The 24,044-nt window shown below is 44.4% G+C and overlaps 1 protein-coding gene across 1 annotated transcript; it reads left to right on the plus strand.

Moving 5' to 3' along the window:
* The first annotated feature begins 5,090 nt into the window (after window positions 1–5,090).
* Window positions 5,091–23,774, plus strand: grpr (gastrin-releasing peptide receptor). The gene is made up of 4 exons (XM_034162284.1): window positions 5,091–5,440; window positions 9,777–10,125; window positions 10,257–10,370; window positions 23,493–23,774. The coding sequence occupies exons 1-4, from the start codon at window positions 5,130–5,132 to the stop codon at window positions 23,772–23,774; spliced, it is 1,056 nt and encodes a 351-aa protein (XP_034018175.1). The 5' UTR covers window positions 5,091–5,129.
* Window positions 23,775–24,044: the final 270 nt, after the last annotated feature.

The raw sequence follows: 24,044 nt of genomic DNA on the forward strand, positions 1-24,044 counted from the left end.
TGGAAACTGTGGATACATTAGGATTTTGGCAATGCATTCGGGACTCGACGCACATTAGTGGAAATACCCTGGATCTGGTTCTCACACGTGGTATTGTTGTCACGAATACTGACATCATGCCTCTTACATCAGTGGTCTCTGATAACTCACTTATTAAGTTTACAGTTGCGCTGTTGTGTTTCATGGAACAACAACCTTATATATCACTACAGCGATGCTTCAACTCTTCAGCTAAGACTGAACTCGAAGCCAGACTGCCTGATGTCTTAGCTTCACATTTGGTAAATATCCAGTCAGTAGACAGACTTGTGGATGGTTTAAACTCAGTGCTCAAAACTACACTCGACATGATTGCACCACCTGTGTTGAAACCGTGCCCCCCCAAATCACAGTCACCTTGGTTCAATGATTACCTGCGTGACCTCAAGCATAAGGCAAGAGGTCTAGAACGGAAATGGCGTTGTTCAAAATTAGAAGTATTCCACCTTGCATGGCATGATGCTATCTTAGACTATAAGCATGCATTATTGGCTACAAAGCGGACCTATTACTCTGATTTGATCAACAAAAACAAGCATAACTCAAAGTTCTTGTTCGACACGATGGCAACACTTATTCATGGACTTTGAGAAGAAAATAGAAGACATTAGGTTAAACATATCCCAGCATGCCTTAACCCAGCCACTACACCCTGCTATTGAGGTGGGCGCCACTACTGAGGTATTACCTAGATTTACAGAATTTGATAGTATCTCACTAGGCATGCTGACAAAACTCCTAACGTCAACAAAAAGCACATCCTGTTTATTTGATCTTATACCAACAAAACTGTTTAAGGACCTATGGCCTACTCTTGGGCTGACTGTGCTGGAAATTATTAATCTTTCTTTAACTTCTGGATCTGTTCCTAAATATTTTAAATCTGCAGTGATTAAATCATTACTTAAGAAACCTAATCTTAATCCTAGTGTTTTGAAAAACTATCGGGCGATATCAAATCTATCATTTTGCTCTAAAATTCTGGAAAAAGTGGTGTCACTGCAGCTCATGGACTATCTTACTGAGAATAATCTCTTTGAACCACTGCAGTCTGCTTTTAGAAAATATCATTCCACAGAGACAGCTCTCACTAAAGTAGTGAATGATCTTCTGTGAGCAATGGACTCAGACACCACTACGGTTTTGGTGCTGTTCGATCTCAGTGCTGCATTTAATACCGTAGATCATCATATTCTACTTGATAGGCTGGAAAATCATTTTGGGATTACTGGGAGTGTCCTTGCATGGCTGACGTCATACTTGACCAGTCGTTCTCACTGTGTTTTGTACAGTAACACTACTTCTAACCTTAGTAACATGAAATTTGGGGTTCCACAGGGGTCCGTCTTAGGCCCCCTGCTTTTCTCCCTTTATATAGCACCCCTTGGGCACATATTGCGGCATTTTGGGATTACCTTTCACTGCTATGCTGATAATACTCAGTTATACATGCCGATAACTGCTAGTAATCTCGTTCACATAAAATCCTTAGAAGATTGCCTTGCATCAGTGAGAAGTTAAATGTCTACAAACTTCCTACATTTAAACTGTGTTAAGACTGAAATGATAGTTCTTGGTCCAGTGAGACATCGGCATCAATTTGACCAGTTAACGCTCAGCCTAGGCTCGTGTGTCATACATCACACTGACAAAGTGAGAAACCTTAGGGTAATTTTTGATCCTACATTGTCCTTTGACCTCCACATTAGAAATATTACAAGGACTGCTTTCTTCCACCTACAAAATATAGCAAAGATTCGTTCCATCCTGTCTATGGCTGATGCTGAGACCCTGATCCATGCGTTTATCTCTTCTACATTGTACTACTGCAATGTTCTATTTTCTGGTTTACCGCAGTCCATCATTAGGGCTCTCCAATTGGTTCAAAATGCTGCTGCCAGACTTTTGACACAAAGCAGAAAGTTTGACCACATTACACCCATTTTGGCATCCCTTCACTGGCTTCCTGTCCCAGTGAGATCATATTTTAAGGTTCTGCTACTTGTCTATAAAATTGTTCACGGACTGGCACCTCCCTACTTAGCTGACTTAATTAAACCTTATGTACCGGCCCGGGCTTTGCATTATCAGGGTGCAGGACTATTTTGTGTCCCTAGGGTGAATAAGAAGTCTGCAGGTCACAGAGCTTTCTCTTATCGTGGCCCTGTTCTTTGGAATGATCTCCCTGCATCAATAAAACAGTCAGATTCTGTGGAGACTTTCAAATCCAGACTTAAGACACACTTATTTTCCCTTTCGTATGGCTAGCATACTGATATAGTTTTGTTTTATGCTTTTTACTCCTTTAATTCATTTTATTAGTCAACGGAGCGTGCCGCGGCCTCAACTTTACCTACATTCTGGGTCTTTTAGTGAAGCTTCGGGCTCGTGGCCAGCGATCACCTTAGTATTTCTTCTGTTTTTCTTGTTGATTAATGCTGACAAATTATACAGTATTTCTTGTCTTTCTGATACCTGATTCTGTTTTTTTTCTCCCTGTTTAAGGTGCAGCTCCATTCAGAGATGGGAGTTGTATTTGTGCTTGCGACTGTCCTGTCCTGTGCACCAACAACTTTTCCTGTATATTCATTTTGTGAATTGTTTCTGTGAATTGTTCTGTAATTTATGTCTGTCGCATGGCCAAAGCAGAGGGTCACCCCTTTGACTCTGGTCTGCTTGAGGTTTCTTCCTCAGAGGGAGTTTTTCTTTACCGCTGTTGCTCTGGGAGTTAGTAATGTTAGACCTTACATGTGTAAAGTGCCTTGAGGCAGCTCTGCTGTGATTTGGTGCTATATAAATGAAAATAAATTGAAAATTGAAAGATGGTGATGTAGTATCTCCAAATTTAGACTTATTGTCTCATAATTATGAGCTTGTATCTCAGAATAATAAGGTACTACACAGGCACCTTTTGTTTCAAGTCACAATATATAAAGATGGTAGGGGTGGTGGCCAAGTGATTAATGAGCTTGGTTTTAGTTCAGAAGGTTCCGGGTTCAAATCCCACCCTTACCACATTTCTCCATGTAATGTTGAGTTGTGTCAGGAAGGGAATCCGGCGTAAAACCTGTGCCAGTTCAACATGCAGATCCACCTTGGATTTGCTGTGGCGATCCCCGAGTGCAAACAAGGGAGCAGCTGAAGGGACTTACTTTTTATATATATAAAGATGTACACCACATCTCAAAACAGCCATCAGCCATAAACAGTCAAGATATTATTTCATAGTGTTGAACATCTGCTCTGCTCTGATCCATTCTTCGGAAGTACAGCCTGGTTATTCTGAGACTGGTGTGGATGAGCAAGCACCAGAGTGAGTCATGTTCTCCTGAGAACTGTGAGGCATGTTTTCTCACAGTAACTGAGCCCCTGGTCACAACACATCCTGTGATTATCCATAATCTATGGGTCATCAGCTGGTCCACATTAATGAAACTGTGCAGCTACCTGACATGAAAAGGTCAGCGATAATTACAGATGTTCAAAAGCAGAAAAGAGCCACAAAAATTCCAATGAATTTAAGATGACAAAGTACATGTAGTACATGTAGATGAGATTTTTTTCATGGCTCTTTTCTCCTCATTAAACAAACCAAAATGGTAACCGATTCAACCAGGTGAAATATGGCACAGACACAATGGGCCCAGTGTCGCAGACTGAACAGTCCAACTAACAATCGGTCCCCCTGATGACGTGGTTCACAGATTAACACCTCGTTTCTGCTTCAAACTGCACTTATGTACATGCGATTATGGGGTATTGTGTGCAGGATTTTGAGGGAAAAATCCATTTCATTCATTTTGGAATAAGACTGTAACATAAAACAATGTGGAAAAAGTGCAACACTGTGAATACTTTCTGGATTCACTGTACATTTTACATGGAAAATGGGCAGGGGTGGGTTCTGAACTGGGTATATATGGCTCCATGGGACGATGGCTTAGTGGTTAGCACTGCTGCCTCAGAGGGAGGTGGTGGTGTAATGGTTTACAAGTTGGACTGTGATGACAGCGAGGTTTTACCTTGTCACCTGATGGTTACAATCACATTAATCCATTTAATTGCTTTGGGTGAAGAGACTCGTCTCAGACAAGCTGCTGAGCTCTGAAATGATGCATGCAAAAATTCCTATCTTTAACACTGAACAAATTTTCAAAAATTCATAACTGTCAAAAAAGATCAAATTTCGTTTCATATAGGTAATCTGGATTTGATCTAGATTACAGATTTTATGGCCATTTAAAGTTAACATTGAAAATCCCATTTAATGTATATTTTACATCTTACTCAAACGCGCCACAATTACGTTCATATTTGAAAGTGGGGTGCAGACTGACACTTACTATCACCTGACAAAGTTTGATCTGGATCTGATCCGGATTGTAGATTTTATGGACATTTGAATTTAGTATTGAAAAGCCCTTTTGATGTACATTTTGCATTATATATCTCAATCAAAAGTGCCTCAATCACTCTCATTTGTGACAATGAGGTGCAAACTGGCACTCAGTGAACAGAAGTTTGAGCTGCTCTGATCCATATTGGGAATTTAGTCGATATTTCATTTTATCATTTGATCTATATTTTGCATTATAAAGCCACTTCTAACAGGAATTTCACCTTGAAATGTTTTTTCTAAAGTAAAATTTTGTGGAATTGGTGTGTTGGCAGAGGTTTGCTCTGCTCAGGTTGTCCATGTCTTCATCCAGGATAAAGCAGTTTTGGGCGGCTGCACCATCAACCAGGGGTCCAGTAAACAGGATCCAGCTTCATTGCACCTAAAATCAATCATCAATCAGCCCTAAAACACTGATTCTCTCAGCAGTAAACCAACTACTGACCTACCGAGGTGGTTCCTGAAGTAGATTTTAAATTTTTTGAGTCTATGTGCCGAATAAATAAAATTCATTCATTTGTATCAAATCATTGGACTGTTGATGCTTTTGGGGGGGGGGGGGTCCAGCTCCATCAAGCCCCACCTTATGCAGCCTTTATGTCGTCACACTCCCTTTAAGCGCAGCGCCGTTTGCCGGCGGCAGAGATGACACCGGACGCGCGGCATCACCGCGCTCCGGCTCAAGACTCGGACCATGTGGATCGCCGCTGTGGCCATCGCGTCACTTTACGGAGTGATCACGGTGGCGGGATTGATCGGGAACATCACGCTCGTCAAAACGTTTTGCTGTGCGAAGTCCAGCAGCCTCAGCCTGTCCAAGGTGCTGATGTCGAGTCTGGCGCTTGGAGACGCGGCGCTACTGGTGACCTGCGCTCCGGTGGACGTCAGCCGCTACCTGTGGGACCGGTGGCTGTTCGGCAGGGTGGGCTGTAAAGTCATCCCCTTCATCCAGATCACCTCGGTCGGAGTGTCTGTGTTCACGCTCACAGCTCTGTCTGCCGACAGGTACCAGTACCGACTCTTCTTTCCTTCTCTGCGTCCTGACCGCAGACTTTACCGGGAGCGCGCACAGCAGCCGCGGGTTCCACAGTCTGCATAAAAGTTCTGATCGGCAAAACGACAACACGTAATCATTTATCGTGTCAACGTTCTTATTTCATCTTTGATTCTACTGTTTCGAGCATAAAAATAAAACGTGTTCTTGTTTTTGACGCGTTTCGTGTTTTTTTCGTTTCCAACTTGAGTCACGTTGACTTGAACTATAGTTTAACCGGACAAATAAAGTCACACAAACACTGTCCACTCTAATAAGCAATTCAGTGGCTTTGAATTTTAGGAAACAGCAACACTAAAATCTCTAAAAACACATTCATTTGACTGAGCTGGACACACCAAATAAATGAAACGCCTGTTAACTGTAAGTTATTGATATAAACTATGATTTGGTTAACAAATTACATTTTTGAAATATCCCTAATTTGTCTGGTAAATTACATTCAGAATATTTGGAAAGGACTAATTAAACTGATATATTTCCCAAGATCAGCTATATTTAAATGATTTCACAGCTTTTTCATTTACTCAATATTTGTAAGTGTAAAAATGTTTCAGCAAAAACATCTGGGTCGAGCACAGTTACAGTTTTTAGAGTGTATACAAACACATGGTTTTTATTTATTTATTTTATTACTGACAGAAATGGAAGCTCTGTGTGCTGGACACAAAACAAATCAAGGTTCCTGCAAGATCAGTTTTAATCATTATGTGCTTTGTATCTTAAAATCATCTGCTCTAGATGTATTATTTAAGTAACTAAATTTCTTCCACTCATCACACACAACTTTTCCTGTGGATATGAAGACATTTGCTTTTTCCTTAAAAGTTACCTGGAGAGGTCTCTCATCCAAGTACTAACCAGATGCTGCACTGCTTAGCTTCTGAGATCTGAGGGGATCAGGCTGGGGGGGGGGGGGGGGGGGGGGGGGGGCATTTATAAATGTCAGAATTGCATGAATTTAAAATGTATTTATTTATTTTGGCATGCATAGCTTTGACCTCCCACTATTAATCTATAAAATGTAGATTTTTCAGAGTTTTACTGTTCTTGAGTTATAAGATACAAAGGTTTGTCGGAAGGACATACGGAAGGATAGAATTTTTAACAGAACTTAGCATCTTCTAGGACCGCAATGACACAGAGTGGACAGAGGCATTTGTTCAAGGACTCTGTGAGCAGGTGACACACCATCTGTGGAGGGCTGCATTGGGATTGGGTCCTGCTGGGTCCCATGGCACCCAATGCAAATGTTGCAGGTGTGGCCAGTTAGAACTTGGCTGTGGGTGGGAGCGGGACGCTAGAAGAAAACCACTGCAGGTTTCGAAGCAACAGGATGACTAAGTCAACAAAGGAGAATCATGTAAAAGTATGCAGTCTCCACATGCTACTTTCAGCTTAAATAGAACATATTTAATTTAACAGGTGCAGCGGACAGGAAGAGTACCAGAGCAGGTACACCGACACAGCTACTGCATGCCCATATATGGCACAACATATATGAAAGTGTTCTTCAGAAACGAAACAAGCAACCACATGAATCTCTTTATTAATAGCCTAAATGACATGTTTTCTCCCGAGGGATGGGAGGAGACACAAAATCAATGCGTGTCTATTACTGTGCGGGCATAAATTCTCAGAATTTTGCAGGTGCAGGTGGGACTGATTCCCATTGTAGGAGTGGGCAGGAGTGTAACATACATGTTGTGTGTGTGGGCAGTAAAGGTCCAAATTTCAGTGGGAGCAGGTAGAAGAAATGAGTTCCGTGCAGGACTCTTGTCTGTACTCCATTTTTCTGAACCAGCACCTCCAGCCGTCATAGCAGGTGACAGCATGGTACTGATACAGGTAACTGTTGTATTGTCCCACTGGGTCGGCTACTTTTAGCAGTTGTACTGATGTGATCCTTCTGCCAGGATGTTCGACAGTGGCAAAATTCTAGTGGCTGATCCACCAGTGAGCTGAAAGTCACAAAATATCGGTGAGATTTAACATGTGGTAAAACAGCCGAGGGCAGGTAGAGTTGCAGGACTCTGTGGTATTGAGACTGAATATCTTTGTGCAGGTGGAGATGCTATTCTCTTGGCACTGAAAATTTTTTGCTTCTGCTTGGGAGAAAGTATCATCCCCATGAGCCAGAAGGAAGATCATCTTATTCCTCTCCACAAAGGAGAGGGTGATCACCTAGATTGCAACAACCACAGGGGTATTATGTTGCTCTCTGTGCCGGTGTCACAGACTGAATGGTTCGCCGCTAAAAATCATATTTGCGCTTGCGTCATATCGGACCACAGCAGCACATCTGAGATGGAGTCTCTTCACCCAAAACAATCAAATGGATTAATGGGACTATTAACCATCAGATGATAAGGTAAAACCTCTTAAATCATTCTAAAGTCAGTTTTAAGCAGAAAGGAGGTGTTAATCCGTGAACTGCGTCATCTGGGGGACTGATTTTTAGGGGGACCATTTGGTCGGCGACACCTGGTAGCATACTTGCAAGTGGCAGTCTCAAGAAGTCAACCACTGTCCACGTGTTAGCTCTTTGATTACTTACAGGAATATCAACAAGACTTCTTTGCACCTTGTGTTGATTCTTGCACCCAGCGATAGTGAAATTTTCCATCATCCCGTCATTGAAAACAATGGAAAAAGCTTGTTTATTGTCTGCTGCATGCTGCCAACATCAGCATTCAGGAATATGCTTTGGGATTGTCTGTGTTGTACAACCCCTGGCAAAAATTATGGAATCACCGGCCTAAGAGGATGTTCATTCAGTTGTTTAATTTTGTAGAAAAAAAGCAGATCACAGACATGACACAAACCTAAAGTCATTTCAAATGGCAACTTTCTGGCTTTAAGAAAGACTATAAGAAATCAAGAAAAAAAGATTGTGGCAGTCAGTAACGGTTACTTTTTTAGACCAAGCAGAGGAAAAAAATATGGAATCACTCAATTCTGAGGAAAAAATTATGGAATCACCCTGTAAATTTTCATCCCCCAAATTAACACCTGCATCAAATCAGATCTGCTCGTTGACATTGACCCTATGCCATGACATTGACCCTATGTCTTTTTGCAAGGAATGTTTTTGCAGTTTTTGCTCTATGGCAAGATACATTATCATCTTGAAAAATGATTTCATCATCCCCAAACATCCTTTCAATTGTCCAAAATATCAACATAAACTTGTGCATTTATTGATGATGTAATGACAGCCATCTCCCCAGTGCCTTTACCTGACATGCAGCCCCATATCATCAATGACTGTGGAAATTTACATGTTCTCTTCAGGCAGTCATCTTTATAAATCTCATTGGAAAGGCACCAAACAAAAGTTCCAGCATCATCACCTTGCCCAATGCAGATTCGAGATTCATCACTGAATATGACCTTCATCCAGTCATCCACAGTCCACAATTGCTTTTCCTTAGCCCATTGTAACCTTGTTTTTTTCTGTTTAGGTGTTAATGATGGCTTTCTTTTAGCTTTTCTGTATGTAAATCCCATTTCCTTTAGGCGATTTCTTACAGTTCGGTCACAGACGTTGACTCTAGTTTCCTCCCATTCGTTCCTCATTTGTTTTGTTGTACATTTTTCGATTTTTGAGACATATTGCTTTAAGTTTTCTGTCTTGACACTTTGATGTCTTCCTTGGTCTACCAGTATGTTTGCCTTTAACAACCTTCCCATGTTGTTTGTATTTGGTCCAGAGTTTAGACACAGCTGACTGTGAACAACCAACATCTTTTGCAACATTGCGTGATGATTTACTCTCTTTTAAGAGTTTGATAATCCTCTCCTTTGTTTCAATTGACATCTCTCATGTTGGAGCCATGATTCATGTCAGTCCACTTGGTGCAACAGCTCTCCAAGGTGTGTTCACTCCTTTTTTAGATGCAGACTAATGAGCAGATCTGATATGATGCAGGTGTTAGTTTTGGGGATGAAAATTTACAGGGTGATTCCATAATTTTTTCCTCAGAATTGAGTGATTCCATATTTTTTTCCTCTGCTTGGTCTAAAAAAGTAACCGTTACTGACTGCCACAATCTTTTTTTCTTGATTTCTTATAGTGTTTCTTAAAGCCAGAAAGTTGCCATTTGAAATGACTTTAGCTTTGTGTCATGTCTGTGATCTGCTTTTTTTCTACAAAATTAAACAACCCAATGAACATCCTCCGAGGCCGGTGATTCCATCATTTTTGCCAGGGGTTGTATTCAAGCAGAACACAAGTAGTTGAATCAGCAACACATTCAGCTCTCCGTCTGTCTCTCTGTCTCTCAGGTACAAAGCCATAGTCAAGCCCTTGGACAGTCAAACCTCCAGCACCACTTCCAGGATTGTCCTGAAGGTGGCGCTCATCTGGCTCTTCTCTCTGGTACTGGCTGTTCCTGAGGCGGTCTATTCTGACCTCCACACCTTCAACATCACCTCCACTGAGAGCTTTGTCACATGTGCCCCCTATCCCCCTACCGGGGAGCTGCACCCCAAGATCCACTCCATGGCTTCATTCCTGATTTTTTATTTAATTCCCCTGCTGGTGATTTCTGTGTACTACACTTTCATCGCTTGCAGCCTAATGAAGAGTGCCTCAAACCTGCCTGTGGAAGGAAACATTTACACCAGACGACAGGTTAAAGCAGTCTTTAGAGCGTGTATTTTTTGTGGCTGCCAGATTAGAAACTTACATTCTGTTTTAATCTAACAACCAATTTCAGCGCCTTTAGCTTCAAACGTTTCCGCTTTTATGTCTGCATGTAACAGGTTGAATCCAGAAAGCGGCTGGCCAAGACAGTGCTGGTGTTTGTGATCCTGTTTGCAGTATGTTGGCTACCGAGTCACGTCATCTACTTATACCGCTCCTATCACTACTCCCAGGTTAAAGAAAATTTCTGTTGTATTACTGTAGTATCCCTGTACACACTCAAAAAATGGCTCACTGGATGAACTCAGTTCAATTATGTGCAGGATTTCCATCTAATAAATATATGTAGCTCCAACTTAAATAAAACATATCCATGTAAGATAATGTAATTTAATTTAGTTGGGACTACATATATTTATTAGATGGAATCCAATTCAATGAGTCAGTTTTTTGAGTGTATCACTCAAACAAATTATTCATTGGATGAACTCAATTCAATTATGGGCAGTATTTCCATCTAACAAATATATGTAGCCCCAACTCAAATAAAACACATCCCCGCAAGATAATGCAATTTAATTTCGTTTGGACTACATACATTTATTAGATGGAAATCCAATCCAATGAGTCAGTTTTTTGAGGGTATCATTCAAACAAATGATTCATTGGATGAACTCAATTCAATTATGTGCAGTATTTCCATCTAAAGAATATATGTAGCTCCAACTCAAAGAAAACACATCAATGCAAGATAATGCTATTTAATTTCGTTTGGACTACATACATTTATTAGATGGAAATCCAATCCAATGAGTCAGTTTTTTGAGTGTATCACTCAAACAAATGTTTCATTGGATGAACTCAATTCAATTATGTGCACAATTTCCATCTAATGAATATATGTAGCCCCAACTCAAAGAAAACACATCCATGCAAGATAATGCAATTTAATTTCCTTTGGACTACATACATTTATTAGATGGAAATCCAATCCAATGAGTCAGTTTTTTGAGTGTATCACTCAAACAAATGATTGGATGAACTCAATTGAATTATGTACACAATTTCCATCTAATGAATATATGTAGTCCCAGCGCAAATAAAACATCCATGCAAGATAATGTAATTTAATTTAGTTGGGACTACATACATTTATTAGATGGAATCCAATCCAATGAGAAGGTTTTTTGAGTGTATCACTCAAGCACTTCAACTCAATTCAATTATGGGCAGGATTTCCATCTAATAAATATATGTAGGCCCAACTAAATTAAATTACATTATCTTGCATGGATGCGCTTTATTTGAGTTGATGCTACATATATTTATTAGATGGAAATCCTCCTCATAACTGAATCGAGTTCATCCAGTGCATCAGTTTTTTTTGAGTGCAGTCACTTCTAAATGTTTCTGAGCAACAAGGAAAAGTCACTTGTTTGTGCTGGACTCTGAAGACAATTGGTTTTGTGACTAAAAGATGAATTTGAGAAGACAGTTTAAAATGTCATCCTTTATTTTGTGTACTGCCTTTTTACTGTAAGGTAGAACGTAGCACAGTTTGCATCAGATGACCAGATTTGGCGGCAGACAAAAATACTGGAACATGTGATGAACAGGTGTTCTTTGTTGATCCAGGTGTGTGTTATTAATGTTATTGATTGCTTAAACAATAAATAGCTCTTAGTATTTGCTCTTGGTTTTCACCACTGCTGTTGTTAAAAAGAATAAACCAATATGAAGACCAGAGAACTATCTGTGGGAGAACAGAAAGCCATTTTGAAGATGGGGGTGGGAATTGGTGACGATCATTGCACAAACACTGAGCATAGCCAAACCAATGATTCTGGATGTCCTGAAAAAGAGAGACTACTGGTAGACAGAGAAACAGACATTGAATGGGTCCACCAGTGAAATGAAGAACAGCTAATGACTGAAACATTGTAAGTGCTATAAAGAAAAATCTCTCAAACAATTGTCAACAAGAGCAATCTGAGATTTCTGGCATCCTTGACTGATTGGAGCCTTGACTGGCCTGTACTGGTGGTTTGCTCTCACTGCAGTATTGTATCACTTCCTGTTCCGGGGCACAGCGGTGTTTTACTGTATCTGTTAGCTGTTTAATCTGCGCAGTTATATTGATCTAGATAACTAGATAATAACTAGTCTATTTTCTGCCTCTTTAGTCTTTAGTTTTATGAATTCTCTATACATGTATTTTTGTTATTACATGCATTTCGTGACCCTTTCGTCATCCATGGTCGATCTTGGATTTTTTGTTTTCTGTAGTCTTGTTTAATTGGACAATTTTTATCATATAATGATGTAAATATTTGTAAAAAAGTTTCATATGCACTATCAACATCACTTTCACTGTATACCTTTTCCCAGTTTTGCTCCTGTAAATCCTTCTTTAGTGTTTTCATGTTTTCCTCTGTCCGCACTCGCCTGTATTTTATTTTCTCCTCTGGCTGATTCCGCCGATGGTTTCTATTATAAACGATGAAAACTGGTAGATGATCACTAATGTCACTGATTAATAATCCACTCACAGTATTATTCTCAATATCATTGCTGAATATATTATCAATTAAGGTAGCACTATGGGATGTAATTCTGCTTGGCCTGGTGATTTTTGGATATAAACTCATACTGTACATTATATTGATAAATTCATCTGTTATTTTATGCTTATTTGGATTGAGCAGATCAATATTTAAGTCACCACAAATGAACACAGTTTTTTGATTAGTTTTTGAGAACGTTTTTTTCCATACAGTCAGTGAATGTTTCAATACTAGATCCTGGTGCTCTATATATACAGCTGACTAATACATTTTTGCTTTTTTCTTCACATATTTCAATATTTATACATTCTAATAAGTTATCGATCACAGTTGTCATATTTTCTACTATTTTGTAATCCATGTTCTTATCAACATACACAGCCACTCCTCCTCCACTCTTATTCTTTCTGTTTACACAGTTAAATTCATATCCATCCAGTTCAAAATCCATTCCTTTATCTTCATTGATCCATGTTTTTGATATAGCAATTATGTTAAATATTTTTTTAAATTGACTTAAATATTCTTTAATGTTGTTAAAGTTTGCATATAGACTTCTGCTGTTGAAATGGATTATTGATAATTTGTTATCCGTTTTAATGATCCGATTAAACTGTTCATCTGTATAATAGCAACAACTGTCATTGATATTTGAGAAGAATTTATTGTCCGGGTCTATATCGTGCTCCAAGTCCAGTACATTGTGGTCTGTGTATTTAAATGTTCTCAGTTCTACTTTTCCATGATCAGCAATCCTTTGAGTTATATCCTTCTTGTCTCCAGATGTAGATGATGTAGTAGATGAATAGGTTCCTCTGGTCTGTGTCATGGTGTTGTGATGTGTTTGTGTCCTCATACCTTATTTGTTGTGTGGGCCGCTGAAGAGGAGGTACTGCTGGCCCACTACCACCAGAGGGTGCCCTGCTTGGAGTGCGGGCTCCAAGCACGAGAGGGCGCCAGATCCAGAGGAAGTGACAGCTGTCACTCATCACACCAGCTGTCACTCATCTACGCCACTACTTAAGCCGGACTGCAACTCCACCTCCCCGCCGAGAAATCGACTACCGTGAGGTAATTCTCTGCTGACTGACACATTGTGTTATTTGCAGCCCTATTCCTGTGGACGGAGCCTTATCTGGAGTGGCGGAGATTAACGACGACGACTGCGCCTTACTCTCTGGACAGATAAGTGGTTACACAGGCGTTGCACGAGTGTGTGATTCGGAGGTGGAGGTTCCCCCTCCTAACGGTGTACAGACCGAGAACCACTGAGTGTAAAGACTTACACTCATTCATCTTGTTTCTGCTTTTTGCCAGCAGTACCAGGGTCGACAGTCGAAGACAGAGGTCACCTGGGGATTCAGGACTTGGCGGCTCCGGTGTTCTTCAGGCCGTTGGTGGTGGAAGCCGTGTGGGACGCGGCCTCTCTCTCATCGGGGTCTCCTATCTTCGAGCCTGCCCACACGTCACCTGGTGTTAATTGACTTTGCAGATTTTGTGTATTTAGTTGTGTATTGTCACAACATTAAATTGTTACCTTTTGGCTTACTCATTGTCCGTTCCTTTGCGCCCCCTGTTGTGGGTCCGTGCTACGACACCTTCCCAACAGGATTTCTCGGCCAATCGTCATGGATTCCGAGGGGCGTCAGCTCGAGCGTGAACGGCCAATGGAAGAGCCAGGAGCGCAGGCGTCAGCAGGAGGCGTGTTGAGTGAGCTGCAGCAGATCTTAACCGCCTTCACGGCTCGGTTGGATTTAGTGACCGAGCAGAATGTCCTCCTTAATCGGAGAGTGGAGGCTCTCGCCGCCAGGGTGGAAGCGCGCGATCAGGGCGCTGCTGCAGCTCCTCCTCTGGCTGGTCCTGGGCATGTGTCAGACGTTCCACTGGTCGTTCAACGAACCCCGCCACCGTCCCCTGAAGCATACATAAGCCCTCCGGAACCGTACGGGGGCTGTGCGGAGACATGCGCAGACTTCCTCATGCAGTGTTCGCTCGTTTTTTCACAGCGCCCTGTCATGTACGCATCAGATGCTAGCCGGGTAGCTTATGTTATTAATCTGCTTCAAGGAGAGGCACGCGCATGGGCTATGGCGCTTTGGGAGCAGAACTCACGGCTCCTAACGTCTTATACTGGGTTTGTACGGGAGTTCAAACAAGTGTTTGATCATCCCAACAGAGGCGAGACCGCTTCGAACGTGTTGCTGTCGATGAGACAGGGGCGCCGTAGCGCAGCCGAGTATGCAGTCGACTTCCGCATCACGGCAGCGAGGTCCGGCTGGAATAACGTTGCGCTCCGCGCCGCCTTTGTAAATGGACTGTCCCCGGTCCTCAAGGAGCACCTACTGGCTAAGGAGGAACCGCGGGATTTTGACGGGCTTGTCGATTTGGTTATACGCTTAGACAACCGTTTAAGCGAGCATCGTCGGGAGCAGGCCGGGGGGCGTGACCGGGCACGTGCCGTCCCTCCCCCTTCCGGTTCCGACAAGGTGACGTCGTCCCCACGCTTCACTGCCAGGGAGCCCCGTGTGGCTACAGCTCCCCCTGCTGAGGAGGCTATGGACACGAGCAGGGCCAAAACAAAAACAAACGTCAGACAAAGGAGGCTGGCCCGTGGGGAATGTTTTGTCTGCGGCTCTTGTGAGCACATGCAGAGGGACTGCCCTGAACGGTCAAACTACAAACGCCCGTCCTTAGAAACTGGGCTAAGGGTGGGTCATAACACACACGCGGAAAGACCCCGCAGATCGGCACGAATCCCAGTAACAATCCTTTGTGGGGATTTAACCCTTCACGCCCCAGCACTGGTAGACACGGGGTCAGAAGGGAATCTGCTGGATAGCAGATGGGCAAAGGAAGTAGGGCTCCCCCTGGTGGCTCTGCCGGCACCATTGCAGGTGCGAGCACTAGACGGCACCCTGCTTCCATTAATTACACATCAGGCACAACCAGTGACTTTGGTTGTGTCTGGGAATCACAGGGAGGAGATAGTGTTCCATGTAACACCATCTACCTCCCGAGTGATTTTGGGCTTTCCATGGATGGTGAAGCACAATCCCCAGATAGATTGGCCGTCCGGGGTTGTGACGCAGTGGAGTGAAACCTGCCACCGGGAGTGTTTAGGATCCTCGGTTCCCCCCAGCACTACAGCTAATGAGGAGGTCAAAGTCCCCGCCAATCTATCGGCGGTGCCAGAGGAGTACCATGATCTTGCTGACGTTTTCAGCAAAGATCTGGCGCTCACTCTTCCTCCGCACCGACCGTATGATTGCGCCATCGATTTGGTCCCGGGCGCTGAGTACCCGTCCAGTAGGTTGTACAACCTCTCACGTCCGGAACGCGAATCAATGGAGACCTACATCCGGGACTCCTTAGCTGCCGGGCTGATCCGGAACTCCACCTCCCCGATGGGTGCTGGTTTCTTTTTTGTGGGTAAAAAAGACGGCGGACTCCGTCCATGCATTGATTACAGAGGGCTGAACGAGATCACGGTTCGCAACCGATACCCGTTACCTCTGTTGGATTCAGTGTTCACGCCCCTGCATGGAGCCCAAATCTTTACGAAATTGGATCTTAGAAATGCGCACCACCTGGTTCGGATCCGGAAGGGAGACGAATGGAAGACGGCATTCAACACCCCGTTAGGTCATTTTGAGTACCTGGTCATGCCGTTCGGCCTCACTAATGCCCCCGCGACGTTCCAAGCCTTGGTAAATGACGTCTTGCGGGACTTCCTGCATCGGTTCGTCTTCATATATCTGGACGATATACTCATCTTTTCCCCGGACCCTGAGACCCATGTCCAACATGTACGTCAGGTCCTACAGCGGTTATTGGAGAACCGGCTGTTTGTGAAGGGCGAGAAGTGTGAGTTCCACCGCACTTCTTTGTCCTTCCTGGGGTTCATCATCTCCTCCAACTCCGTCGCCCCTGATCCGGCTAAGGTTGCGGCGGTGAGAGACTGGCCCCAACCAACAAGCCGCAGGAAACTACAGCAGTTCCTCGGTTTTGCAAATTTTTACAGGAGGTTCATAAAAGGTTACAGTCAGGTAGTTAGCCCCCTGACTGCCCTGACCTCCACCAAGGTCCCCTTCGCCTGGTCGGATCGGTGCGAAGCCGCGTTCCAGGAGTTGAAACGCCGGTTCTCGACTGCACCAGTTCTGGTGCAGCCTGATCCTGATCGCCAGTACATAGTAGAAGTGGACGCCTCTGACTCAGGGATAGGAGCCGTGCTGTCCCAGAGCGTGGAGGCTGATAAAGTTCTCCATCCTTGTGCCTTTTATTCCCGCAGGTTGACCCCAGCTGAACGGAACTATGACGTCGGCAATCGGGAACTTCTTGCGGTGAAGGAGGCTCTTGAAGAGTGGAGACACCTGCTGGAGGGGGCGTCGTTGCCCTTCACGGTTTTCACGGACCATCGGAACCTGGAGTACATCCGGACCGCCAAGCGGCTGAACCCCAGGCAAGCCCGCTGGTCTCTGTTCTTCGGGCGCTTTGACTTCCGGATCACGTATCGCCCCGGGACCAGGAACCAAAAATCAGATGCATTGTCCCGGGTGCATGAAGAAGAAGCCAAAGCGGGGCTGTCGAACCCCACCGAGACCATCATCCCCGAGTCCACTGTCGTGGCCACCCTTACCTGGGACGTGGAAAAGACCGTCCGGGAGGCCCTGACCAGGAGCCCGGACCCGGGGACTGGCCCCAAGAACAGACTGTACGTCCCACCAGAAGCTAGAGCTGCCGTATTGGACTTCTGTCACGGGTCCAAGCTCTCCTGTCATCCCGGAGTGCGTAGGACCGTGGCAGTAGTCCAGCAGCGCTTCTGGTGGGCGTCCCTGGAAACCGACGTCCGGGACTACATCCAGGCCTGTACCATCTGCGCCAGGGGCAAGGCAGACCATCGGAGGACGACGGGCCTCCTCCAACCCCTGCCAGTGCCTCATCGCCCCTGGTCTCACATCGGCCTGGATTTCATCACGGGCCTCCCGCCGTCCCAGGGCAACACCATCGTTCTCACGATAGTGGACCGGTTCTCCAAGGCGGCCCACTTCGTGGCCCTCCCGAAGCTCCCGACGGCCCAGGAGACGGCAGACCTCCTGGTCCACCACGTCATGCGGCTGCATGGGATACCATCGGACATTGTATCAGATCGTGGTCCCCAGTTCTCTTCACAGGTGTGGAAGAGTTTCTGCAAGGAGCTGGGGGCCACCGTGAGTCTCTCGTCCGGGTACCACCCCCAGACCAACGGCCAGGCAGAGCGGGCCAACCAGGAGTTGGAGCAGGCCCTGCGGTGTGTCACCTCCGCACATCCGGCGGCCTGGAGTCACCATCTGGCCTGGATCGAGTATGCCCACAACAGCCAAGTTTCGTCTGCTACCAGCCTCTCCCCTTTTGAGGTGTGTTTGGGGTACCAGCCCCCATTGTTCCCGCTGGTGGAGGGAGAGGTCGGTGTGCCCTCGGTCCAGGCCCACCTCAGGAGATGCCGCCGGGTGTGGCGGACCGCCCGCTCTGCCCTGTTGAAGGCCCGGACGAGGGCCAAGTCCCATGCGGACCGCCGACGTTCCCCGGCCCCCACGTACCAGCCCGGGCAGGAGGTGTGGCTGTCAACAAAGGACATCCCCCTCTGTGTGGACTCACCCAAGTTAAAGGACAGATACATCGGACCATTCCCCATCCTCAAGATGGATCCACCCTGTCTTCCACGTGTCCCGTATCAAGCCTCACCACACCTCGCCCCTCTGTACACCTGGACCCGCGCCGCCTCCTGCCCGGCTCATCGACGGGGAGCCTGCTTGGACAGTACGCAGGCTCCTGGACGTCCGTCGTAAGGGCCGGGGGTTCCAATATCTGGTGGACTGGGAGGGGTATGGACCTGAAGAACGTTCCTGGGTGAAGAGGAGCTTCATCCTGGACCCGGCCCTCCTGGCCGAGTTCTACAGACGACACCCGGACAAGCCAGGTCGGGCGCCAGGAGGCGCCCGTTGAGGGGGGGGGGTCCTGTTGTGTGGGCCACTGAAGAGGAGGTACTGCTGGCCCACTACCACCAGAGGGCGCCCTGCTTGGAGTGCGGGCTCCAAGCACGAGAGGGCGTCAGATCCAGAGGAAGTGACAGCTGTCACTCATCACACCAGCTGTCACTCATCTACGCCACTACTTAAGCCGGACTGCAACTCCACCTCCCCGCCAAGAAATCGACTACCGTGAGGTAATTCTCTGCTGACTGACACATTGTGTTATTTGCAGCCCTATTCCTGTGGACGGAGCCTTATCTGGAGTGGCGGAGATTAACGACGACGACTGCGCCTTACTCTCTGGACAGATAAGTGGTTACACAGGCGTTGCACGAGTGTGTGATTCGGAGGTGGAGGTTCCCCCTCCTAACGGTGTACAGACCGAGAACCACTGAGTGTAAAGACTTACACTCATTCATCTTGTTTCTGCTTTTTGCCAGCAGTACCAGGGTCGACAGTCGAAGACAGAGGTCACCTGGGGATTCGGGACTTGGGGGTCCGGTGTTCTTCAGGCCGTTGGTGGTGGAAGCCGTGTGGGACGCGGCCTCTCTCTCATCGGGGTCTCCTATCTTCGAGCCTGCCCACACGTCACCTGGTGTTAATTGACTTTGCAGATTTTGTGTATTTAGTTGTGTATTGTCACAACATTAAATTGTTACCTTTTGGCTTACTCATTGTCCGTTCCTTTGCAACCCCTGTTGTGGGTCCGTGCTACGACACCTTCCCAACATTATTAGTCGTATTTGTCCAGTTGCTCGATGTTCCTGATTACCATAACCTTCGCTTGTTCTGGTGTTCCGTTCAATTTGATAAAAGTTTTGCAGTTGGATGTCCATGTCTCTTGAATTTTTTCCCTGCTTTTTTAAGAAACGAGCTTTCCTGGCGATGTCTGCGTTTCTTTTGGTCACATGTTCATTGATGAACACGTTTGTTCCTTTGAGTTTCTGTCCCTGTTTTAACAATGCCATTTTATGTTTTCTGTTGACAAACCTCATTATAACTGCTCGCTTGTCTCCATCCTCTCTCCTGGGCAGGGGGTGGCACACTTCAATGTTATTACAGTCCATTTGAATACCTTTAGATTGCAGGAAGTCAGCCACCTGTTGTTCCACTGAGCTGACCTCCTGCTCACTGGCCTCCCCTCCGCTGTCTTCTGACACCGCCCATGCGTAGGATCGAGGTTTAATATGAATTCATGTAATAATAACGTCGTTCATCCTTGTGTACTGTTCCAACTCCGCAACACGGTTCTCCAGGTACACCAGACGCCGGTCTTTCTCGGCATTCTGGATCCGGAGAGCCTTCACTTCTTCCACCAGCTCCATAATGGATTTCTGCTGCATTTTAACAACAGAGATTTCCTCAGACAAAAAGTCCAGGGACTTCTTGATATTGTCTCCCTCCTCCGCCGTCAGTGCCTTCTTTGGACCCATGGTCAGATAACTCCGCGCTGGCGCCTCGGGCCTCGGTAAAGTCGCGCCGGTGGAACTGTGCTGGCGCCTCGGGCTTCAGGTGGAGCCGCGCCGGTGGAACTGCGCTGACGCTGCTGTGGATCAGCAAACTTCAGGCTTGAAAACTAGTTTCTTCTCTTTTTTAAATCCACTCATTTCTTCTTGCTGCTCTGCGATGTTTGTTTCTACCAACTCAAATATCTCGGCTTCATTAGCAGCAGTTAGCTGCTGTTTCAACAACCTTCACAGCTCTTCCACTTTTTCGCACTTTAGATCTTGTTCTGACATATGGCATAGAAATTGAAGACTTAACAGTATTCCCTGAAAACCCCCTGTTGTCTGATCATTTCTTAATAACATTTACATTTACTTTAATGGACTACCCAGCAGTGGGGAATACGTTTCATTACAGTAGAAGTCTTTCTGAAAGCGCTGTAACTAGGTTTAAGGATGTGATTTCTTCTTTGTTATGTTCTTCAATGCCATATACCAACACAGTGCAGAGTAGCTACCTAAACTCTGTGAATGAGATAGATTATCTCATCAATAGCTTTACATCCTAATTGAGCACAACTTTGGATGCTGTAGCTCCTCTGAAAAAGAGAGCCTTAAATCAGAAATGCTTGACTCCGTGGTATAACCCACAAACTCGCAGCTTAAAGCAGATAACCCGTAAGGTGGAGAGGAAATGGCGTCTCACTAATTTAGAAGATCTTCATTTAGCCTGGAAAAAGAGTCTGTTGCTCTATAAAAAAAAAAAGCCCTCCGTAAAGCTAGGACATCTTACTATTCATCACTAATTGAAGAAAATAAGAAAAACCCCTGGTTTCTTTTCAGCACTGTAGCCAGGCTGACAAAGAGTCAGAGCTCTAGTGAGCCGAGTATTCCTTTAACTTTAACTAGTAATGACTTCATGACTTTCTCTGCAAATAACATTTTAACTATTAGAGAAAAAAATATTCATAACCATCCCAAAGACATATCTTTATGTTCGGCTGCCTTCAGTAATGCTGGTTTTTGAATAGACTCTTTCTCTCCGATTGTTCTGTCTGAGTTATTTTCATTAGTTTTAGAATTTCAGTCAGGTTTTAGAATTCATCATAGTACAGAAACAGCATTAGTGAAGGTTACAAATGATCTTGTTATGGCCTCAGACAGTGGACTCATCTCTGTGCTTGTTCTGTTAGACCTCAGTGCTGCTTTTGATACTGTTGACCATAAAATTTTATTACAGAGATTAGAGCATGCCATAGGTATTAAAGGCACTGCGCTGCGGTGGTTTGAATCATATTTGTCTAATAGATTACAATTTGTTCATGTAAATGGGGAATCTTCTTCACAGACTAAGGTTAATTATGGAGTTCCACAAGGTTCTGTGCTAGGACCAATTTTATTCACTTTATACATGCTTCCCTTAGGCAGTATTATTAGACGGTATTGCTTAAATTTTCATTGTTACGCAGATGATATCCAGCTTTATCTATCCATGAAGTCAGAGGACACACACCAATTAGCTAAACTGCAGGATTGTCTTACAGACATAAAGACATGGATGACCTCTAATTTCCTGCTTTTAAACTCAGATAAAACTGAAGTTATTGTACTTGGCCCCACAAATCTTAGAAACATGGTGTCTAACCAGATCCTTACTCTGGATGGCATTACCCTGACCTCTAGTAATACTGTGAGAAATCTTGGAGTCATTTTTGATCAGGATATGTCATTCAAAGCGCATATTAAACAAATATGTAGGACTGCTTTTTTGCATTTACGCAATATCTCTAAAATTAGAAAGGTCTTGTCTCAGAGTGATGCTGAAAAACTAATTCATGCATTTATTTCCTCTAGGCTGGACTATTGTAATTCATTATTATCAGGTTGTCCTAAAAGTTCCCTGAAAAGCCTTCAGTTAATTCAAAATGCTGCAGCTAGAGTACTAACGGGGACTAGAAGGAGAGAGCATATCTCACCCATATTGGCCTCTCTTCATTGGCTTCCTGTTAATTCTAGAATAGAATTTAAAATTCTTCTTCTTACTTATAAGGTTTTGAATAATCAGGTCCCATCTTATCTTAGGGACCTCGTAGTACCATATCACCCCAATAGAGCGCTTCGCTCTCAGACTGCAGGCTTACTTGTAGTTCCTAGGGTTTGTAAGAGTAGAATGGGAGGCAGAGCCTTCAGCTTTCAGGCTCCTCTCCTGTGGAACCAGCTCCCAATTCGGATCAGGGAGACAGACACCCTCTCTACTTTTAAGATTAGGCTTAAAACTTTCCTTTTTGCTAAAGCTTATAGTTAGGGCTGGATCGGGTGACCCTGAACCATCCCTTAGTTATGCTGCTATAGACTTAGACTGCTGGGGGGTTCCCATGATGCACCCAGTGTTTCTTTTTATTCACCTGTTTTTGCTCTGTATGCACCACTCTGCTTTTAATCATTGGTGATTGATCTCTGCTCTCTTCCACAGCATGTCTTTTTCCTGATTCTCTCCCCTCAGCCCCAACCAGTCCCAGCAGAAGACTGCCCCTCCCTGAGCCTGGTTCTGCTGGAGGTTTCCTCCTGTTAAAAGGGAGTTTTTCCTTCCCACTGTCGCCAAGTGCTTGCTCATAGGGGGTCGTTTTGACCGTTGGGGTTTTTCTGTAATTATTGTATGGCTTTTGCCTTACAATATAAAGCGCCTTGGGGCAACTGTTTGTTGTGATTTGGCACTATATAAATAAAATTGATTTGATTTGATTTGATTTGGATTTGGATTGCCTCCAAAATCCAGTGGATGCCCTAATATCTATCTGTGGTGCAAATTTAGTGAGAATCCATTAAGTAGATTTGACGTAATACTTCAACGCTTATATAAAGTAAAATCTTGATCCAGACTCCAGATTTGGATCTGGATTACTTCCAAAATTTAATGGAGTCTTCCTTGGTCTAATATCTATCTGTGGTGAAACTTTTGTCAAAATCTGTACAGTAGTTTTGACATAATCCTGCTAACAGACAGGCAGACAAATAAATAAATGTTGATGATTTTATTACATCCTTGGTGGATGTAATAATGTTATCAAGGCAGGGGTGAAGGTATCACACACCACCTTTCAAAGAAGATTGCTAGAGCAGAAATATAGATGCCATACCTATCTAGATGTAAATATCTGGAAATAGAAGCTGATATCCTAAACCATCTTCTCAAATTCATAGTTTGATTTCAAACCCATATGTCTTCAGTGCACAGCAAATACAAATAGACTGGCCTCCTCATTCCAATACCTTCGATTATCCCTCTATTGTGAGGGGTATTGTTTTACACCCTGCACTTTCTGTCTGTCGCCCACCAGGTGGACACCTCACTAGTTCACTTCGTGTGCAGTGTCATAGCTCGGATGCTGGCGTTCACCAACTCCTGCCTCAATCCCTTTGCTATTTACCTGCTGAGCAAGACATTCCAGAAACAGTTCAACCGGCAGCTCTGCTGTTGCTGTTGTATGATCCTGAGACACTCATCACGGAGCCACATGCATCACGCTACACGTGTGACCTCAGTTCGCAGCTCACATCACTCTGTGGGGAGTCTGAGTATGATCGATGACAGGCAAGTCTTTCATGAGGATTCTGTGTAGGTTAAAATGGTGCAACCCACCACAGTCAATGACTATTTACTTTCACATACCAAAAAACAAACAAAAAAAGTGGCTTTCCTAAGTGAATATCTCCTCCAAAGTCTCAAATGCTTATCTGATGCTGCTAAAGTTTTGAAAAAGAGGGTGGACTGAGACGCGTGCAAATTACATGTACCTGCATGTATGTGGTTGTGTACATATTGATTTGAAAACATTTAGTTTATTTAAATTGTATATTATTAGTTTTTATTGTGCAAGAAAATGTTCTCC

Source organism: Thalassophryne amazonica, chromosome 2, assembly GCF_902500255.1.
Source record: "Thalassophryne amazonica chromosome 2, fThaAma1.1, whole genome shotgun sequence".
Taxonomy (NCBI): domain Eukaryota; kingdom Metazoa; phylum Chordata; class Actinopteri; order Batrachoidiformes; family Batrachoididae; genus Thalassophryne; species Thalassophryne amazonica.

Excerpts from the sequence above, each read along its gene's own strand:
- grpr (XM_034162284.1), top strand. The coding sequence starts at position 5,130 with ATGTGGATCGCCGCTGTGGCCATCGCGTCACTTTACGGAGTGATCACG. Across the intron at positions 5,441-9,776 it reads ACAGCTCTGTCTGCCGACAG|GTACAAAGCCATAGTCAAGC; the intron begins GTACCAGTACCG and ends TCTGTCTCTCAG. Across the intron at positions 10,371-23,492 it reads GCTCCTATCACTACTCCCAG|GTGGACACCTCACTAGTTCA; the intron begins GTTAAAGAAAAT and ends GTCGCCCACCAG.